At 34.8% G+C, this 7212-nt stretch overlaps 1 protein-coding gene across 1 annotated transcript; it reads left to right on the plus strand.

Moving 5' to 3' along the window:
- The first annotated feature begins 3012 nt into the window (after positions 1 to 3012).
- LOC129877075 (uncharacterized) lies at positions 3013 to 6176 on the plus strand. The gene is made up of 2 exons (XM_055952554.1): positions 3013 to 4455; positions 4951 to 6176. The coding sequence occupies exons 1-2, from the start codon at positions 4249 to 4251 to the stop codon at positions 5251 to 5253; spliced, it is 510 nt and encodes a 169-aa protein (XP_055808529.1). The 5' UTR covers positions 3013 to 4248; the 3' UTR covers positions 5254 to 6176.
- The last annotated feature ends 1036 nt before the right edge of the window (positions 6177 to 7212 follow it).

Genomic DNA, 7212 nt, shown 5'->3' on the forward strand with positions numbered 1-7212 from the left:
CAAATTAATTTCTAATCCACTAAAATTTCGGCAGCATCTCCCATATAAATACATCATCCCCGAGATCTCAACTTGGCCACCATATAAACAACCATACCAAGAATAACAACCAGCAGTATCTATACAATCAAATCACCTCAACTTTACACAACACAAGCTCCAAACAACTAGCATAAAACTACGATACCAAAATAGAGTTTTTAACCTTTATTTCATAAAATCTTTAACCATATCAACCGGGGGATCGTGTGTCTGCAACCAGAAGCAACCATACCCTTTTTAAAACACTTTAAAGCCCTGCAACACTCAACCCAACCAGATGCAACCGCAGCACCACAACGACAACACACTACGCGACTTCGATTTAACTACTACGACTTTAATTTAGTAGTTTCTAACATCAAGCATCCTTATACAATTTCTCTACTTCCATCCATATTTAGGAAATGTAATACACCTCATAACAACATCATAAACTCAAATTTGAAAGGAGATACCTTACCTTTCTTGAATCTCGCCAAAACTTGCCTCGGAAGCTCGCCTAGAGCGGCTAAAACTTTGGGGCTGTTTGATGACGTTTTGGGCTGCTCCAAACCATGAATTTACATTACCAATACTTTCATGATATCATGGTATACCCTATATAATTATTTGATGAATCAAAATCGGAGACTTACCTCTTTTTCTCCCCCAAAACTGAGCTCTCTCTCTCTCTAGCTTCAAGTTTCTTTTCTCTTCTTCCTCTTGAATTTTCTAGAACTCTCTTGGAATAAGAATGACCCTAATGAGTCATAAGACACACACTTATATATAAATATCTTCCATCACTTATCCATATTTGAAAATAAGTCCCTCAAATATGAATATAGACAAATGACCCCTTCTCCATTTTATTTTCTAGAACTTTCTTTAACAAATAAAGATGACTTAATTGTCTTGCCATGTACACTTTGGTTCATATATATTCATCACATGGCCATGAAATAGTACACCCCTATATGAATTTTTCTTGAACACTTTGGTTGTGAAATTCCAATTTTACCCCTAGCCTTCCACAATATTACCATAAGCCACTTTGCGAATTTTCCTTTTTGCCCTTAGCCTTTCCCAATATTTCCACACAACTAATGTTCATAAATAATATTCATAACCAACTTGTATGAAAAAGAATTTGGAAGATGGTCATTCCCTTCACTTTACCACGGTTACTTTAAAATATCCAATCGTATAAAATACGGGATATAACATTTAGTGACCTCCATTGAGTCCGTGCAGATCTGAATATCCCTAATATTTGAAGGATTTGCCATCTTTAACCCCATTAATAGGGCATGTAGTTCAACAGATAGTGGTGAGCTAATACATAATCAACTAAGTAACCTACTACCTAGTCCCCTTTGTTATCTATTATTACTCTACTTGCGCCCCCCATCTTAGTGTCATGGTTATTAGATCCATCAATATTCAGTTTGTACCCAGTTTTCGGTGGATCCCATCTGGTAGTTGTCTTTGTTTTTTTTATTGTCTTATTTGTAGTTAAATAGTAAAACTCCATTGCTCTCTCGATAAGATGTTTGACTGGAATATGATCTTTTCGATTGCTATGGTAGTTACTATTTCTTGTTAGCCAAATGTTCCAGATGAGGAAGGGAAACACATCTACCCATTTTAGGGGGATATTTTTGGGTTGGGTATTGATCTTGCTAATGGCCACAAGCCATTCGGTTCCTTTAGTGTTGATGATGTTTTGGATAGTCTGGGTTAAGCCTAGTTCCCCTAGAATTGTCGAGCTTTATAGCACTTCATGAAGATGTGTTTATCAGATTCAATTTAGCCGCATACCACACATGCGGGGTTTACATCAATTCCTATAGAATGTAGGTGTTTGTGTGTTGTCAGTCTACCATGACTGCATAACAATAGGAAGTACTTTATTTTGTTGGGGCATTGTAATTTTCAGATCCAATTAAATTGTGTAGGGGTTGGAGATCTTTTATTTTGGGATGCAGTTTCTTTTAGTGCTTTGTACATTGAAGCAGTGGTGAATATGCCATCAGACCTTAAGGACCCAATTGGCTTGTCTAGGGGTTCGGGGAAGTTAGGGATATATATTCCGCTAATATCCCGAAGGACACTATTTGGGAGAATTTCTATCAGGGTATTCAGGTTCCATGATGCATTCAGTATAATGCTATTGACTGTTCTATCTATTTCAGTCCTAGGGAGGGGGCCATTGATATATGACCTTAATTTTGGTTTGTTGTGCATCCAAGCGTCAAATCATAAGCTAACGGTCCTTTACCAGTAATACATACGGGTTTCCAGACTTTTTGGCTGACATCTTTATTAATATTCCTCAATATCACTTCCATGCACAAGATAAAAATATAGGGCGACATGGCTCCCTGTCTGATCCATCTTTTTGGCTCGAAGTAAGCTTTTTTGGAGCCATTTAATAATATACAATCTCGCTTATTGTAATGCAAGACATAATTAGATTGATAATTTTTTAGGAAAAGTTAAAATAATGTAGGATATATTTGACGAAAGACTATTGAATCTTGTCAAAAGCTTTTTCTAGGTTTATCTTCATAATCATGTTGCCTTTGTTTCCTTTCTTTTTTTAAAAATGGCTAATTATTTATTGCACAATATTGACATTGTCACTAGCCAGCCTACCCTATTCTAGGAAAAATTATCCTTTTACACATATTCTAATACCATATTTACTTATATTTCCTATTATACCAAAAAAAATCCAAAATCCCTCTTTTTCCGTTAACTCTCTCTCCATCTCTGATACATCACTCTTCCTCCCTAAATCCTCGCCCTAATTCGCTCCTCTTCATCAGTTTTTGTGATTTTAAATTTATGAGTACATTTGTTACTCAATTTCAAGGTTCTAACTAAGGTATATTTTAATTTTTCCTTATATGGAATGTCACTTCATCCTCATTCAATCTGATTTCTCCTAAAATTTGTATCGTTTGATTTCTTCTGTAAATCTTTGAAAAATCTTCTAAAATTGATATCATTTGCTGTTTTCTGTAAATCTTTCTGTTTTTGTAACTCATATCTTCAATGATACATATGGAATCCGTTCATGGTTTCAAACAGTCGAATAAAAATCAAGGAATTCTTATTTCACCTGGTTCTGTTTCATCTTAGGAAGGTTACAACGAGGTTAGATCCAAACATCGTAACGATCCAGCAGTGATGGATAAGCTATGTGAGAAATTGAAGTCGAAAACTCCAGTCAAACATGCACCCAAAGAACTAGACAACAAGATTGAAGGGGTTACAACACGCCCTGATTCTGATACATATCGTTTATGTATCAGCTTATCATGTATCAAGTGCTAACTCTTTTGATACATAGTGTTTTTTTAAATGCCATTTTTTTGGAGATTTACTACTTCTGATACACCGTGTTTAAGTGTCAGTTTCTATTGTATCAAGTTTTAATGATTCTAATACATCTACATTTATATATCAGATTATAATTTATAAAGCCTTATTGCTTCTGATACATCTTCTGTATGTATCAAAATCTCATGTATCAAATATTTTAATGCATATGATACATCGTATTTATGTATAAAGTTCAAGTTGTATTTAACCATTTTTTATGTCAATGCAGGAAATGAAAATACGTCATCAAGAACATCCCATCCCACCCATTAAGATTCGGTACGGCATATAGGGCTAATTTTCTTGATGATTTTGAATCATCAATAGGTGAAGAAGGTATAAAGTTATTTAGGCAATCCATATTTGGTCACTACTTAGATATGCCAAACTGCAATTTTTAAGGACAAATCATCAAATGCCTCTTACTACTTAAGGTAGAGCAAAAAAAACAAAGAAGAATTGCATATTCGTCACGTGCAGGGTAATATACTCCGATTTATAATAAAGGATTTTGCCATCATTACTGGTTTGCGATGTACCGGTAATATTAATGACTTTCGATACTCTGATGACCCAACAAGTAGATTATTGTCTATATATTTTCCTGGTACAAAAAATGGGGTCAACAAAGTTCATTTCGTTGAGCATTTTCTGGTAGGAGGATGGAAAACAAATGAAGACGCTTTTCAGATGGTCATTCTCTACTTCATCCATACTTTTGTTTTTTCTCAACTAGGTGATGCACCTATATCTGTTGATGATTTTAAGATGGTATAAGATGGTAGGTATGAGCAATACTCATGGGGGAAAATAACATTTTTCAAATTGATAAAAGGAATGAGGCAGGAGTTTTCAAATGCCAAACAAATATATCATCTAGGCGGCATGTCATACGCTCTGAATGCATGGATATATGAATGTGCATCTCAAGTGCCCTCTGAAATTGTTGTAAGAGTGGGTAATAAAATTCTTAGAATTCTTAACTGGCGTGTTGTTGCTGTGAAGCCAAAATTTGAGACCTTCATGTCTACCATCTTCAGTAAGGTACATGCATTGAAGATTATTTGTTTATGCACTGATTCATTATACATAACATCTAAGATACATTATATATCTGTGACCTTGATACAGTATAATTTGATTCATAAAGTAGATATATCAGCTGCTATATTTATGTATCAGGTTATAAATGTATCAAGATATAATATCCCTGATACATCTACTTTATATATCAACTGAAAATGTATCAATCTATAACCTTTTTGATATATATAATTATATGTAGTAGAAACTTATTTATCAGTATTTACAGCTCCTGAAAACTCTATCTTATGTATCAAATTATAATGTATCAAGAATTACATCTCATGATACATCTGCATTTATGTATCATATTCTACTACTTCAGATAATGTTGTTTTTCTATCAGTTTCTCATGTATCAAGGATTAATTTTTTTGATACATCATGTTTATGTATCAGAATTATCATGTATCAATTATTCACTTGTTTTCTGATAAGCAATCAATCTTTTTTGCAGTATCGATGCTCCAACATTGTGCTATCTCAACATGAAATAAAATCTATTATCATTCATGGCAGCCAACATCAATCTGAAGTTTCTACATCAGCTGCCAAGGTCAATTTCAAAAAACCTCATGAAGTCCCTGAATTTGAGGACTTTTCAACAACACCACCCACAGAATTATTAAAAAGATCCAGTCATGTTGCTAATACATCTTTTCCACCTCCTTTCAAAATAATGAAGACTACCCCTACTAAAGAGCCAATTTATGTAGAAACAGCCAACATGCATAAGGATGTCATACCACCAAATGAATAAGAAAAGTCTGTTTCTCCTAAAAATGTACCAGCGGCGAAGTCAGTGGTAGGAGGTGAATCTTCCGATCATTCGGAGCAAAATATTCATATGCAATTCAAAGTTGAGAAAACATTTGGGCTCCATGGGTGGAAGGACCCATGGATGAAAACCCACATACCTTAGAGAGGAACTTTAAGAAGAATTGGAGAAGTCTTGATGTTAGGTCTTCAATAAGGAACCTTGAATCCTTTGAGTTTGAGAGAAGAATTGGAGGGGATGATTTGAGAGAGAGATGAGGATGAAGTTTAGGGTTTTGGGGAGGTGAAAGTCTGAAAATAATGACCCAAAACGCGTCCAAGTTCGTATATATGTTATTACGTAACTTTCCCAAGATGCCCCTACCCAAGTCTGGAAACTAGACAAGTCCATGACAGGTCCACTATGCGGACTTGTCACACACCTCTGTGGTCGACAAAAAAACAAAATCTGGAAAAACTGGGCAAGTTCGCGATAGGTCCGCGACTCAGACTTGTCGCGCACCCTTCTGGTAGACTAAGCATAACTTTTTCTCTGAACTCCAAAAACTGCAATTTTGGTGGCGTTGGAAAGAAGACTCAAAGACCTTTAATTTGATAGCTTATGGGCAATCTAATTCATTATATTCTAAGAGATATTGTTGTTTGAAGTTGACCATTATACGAACTCATACAAAAACTTAGCCGATAGAAATTCTTTGGACTCGGCTTCATTTTAGAGATCTCTTGTGACCCTAAACCACATCTAATACTCTTCAAATACTTAGGAATTGATCCTAACTTATATATTCAATTAAAAGTCAATGATTTCTATCCTATACGCATATGAAGAATGATCGGGTCTTGGTGTAGAAATACTTGGGGTGTTACAATCTTTTTGTTCAATTGATTTTTCACTTCGTTCTTCTATTGCTTAAATGTATCAATTGTTTCATCCTTACTATTAAGTAAATACACATAACAATATCGAGTGCAATCGTCAATAAAAGTTATAAAGTATTTTTTTCCCACTACGAGTTGGTGTTGACTTCATATCACAAATATCTGTGTGAATCAATTCTAAAGGACTGGAATTCCTTTCAATAGATTTATAAGGATGCTTAGCATGCTTAGATTTAACACATACTTGACATTTTGATTTATTGCACTCAAAGTTAGACAATACATTTAAGTTAATCAGTTTTTGCAAGGTTTTATGATTGACATGTCCTAAACTTGAATGCCATAAATTATTTGACTAAAGTAAATAAGAAGAAGCTCAAACATTATTATCATCAACAACCATTACATTTAGTTTGAAAAGACCCTCAGTGAGGTAGCCTTTTCCTAAATACATTTCATTCTTACTCACAACTACTTTGTCAGAAACTAGAACACACTTGAATCTATTTTTTATAAGAAGACCAACAGAAACCAAGTTCTTTCTCATTTTTAGAATATAATAAACTTTGTTCAGTGTCACCACCTAATCGGATGTCATTTTCAGAAATACTTTACCATATTCTTCAACCTTAGCCATTGCAGAATTTTCCATATAGATAGTCGTATTAGGTGCGATAGGGGAATAGGTAGTAAATGCTTCTTGAACCTCACAAACATATGACATTGCTCCTGAATCAAGCCACCATTCTTTGAGATTTCCTACCAGGTTGCATTCTGATAGCATTGCACATAGATCATCCATGCCTTCTTTATTCTCCATCATATTGGCTTGTTCCTTTCCTTTTTCCTTTTTTGGGAACGATAATCTGGGGCTTTGTGACGAGTTTTCCATTCTTTGGGATTTCCTACCAGGTTGCATTTCGATAGCATTGCACATAGATCATCCATGCCTTCTTTATTCTCCACCATATAGGTTTGTTCCTTTCCCTTGTCCTTTTTCGGGAATGATAATCTGGGGCTTTGTGGCTAGCTTTCCCAAAATTGTAACAATTGCCCTTGAATT

Source organism: Solanum dulcamara, chromosome 12 (assembly GCF_947179165.1).
Source record: "Solanum dulcamara chromosome 12, daSolDulc1.2, whole genome shotgun sequence".
Classification (NCBI taxonomy): domain Eukaryota; kingdom Viridiplantae; phylum Streptophyta; class Magnoliopsida; order Solanales; family Solanaceae; genus Solanum; species Solanum dulcamara.

What these genes read in the sequence shown, in the direction of transcription:
- LOC129877075 (XM_055952554.1), top strand. Translation starts at nt 4,249, where the DNA reads ATGAGGCAGGAGTTTTCAAATGCCAAACAAATATATCATCTAGGCGGC. An exon ending in TGTCTACCATCTTCAGTAAG is followed by an intron (nt 4,456 to 4,950) that starts GTACATGCATTG and finishes TCTTTTTTGCAG; the next exon opens with TATCGATGCTCCAACATTGT.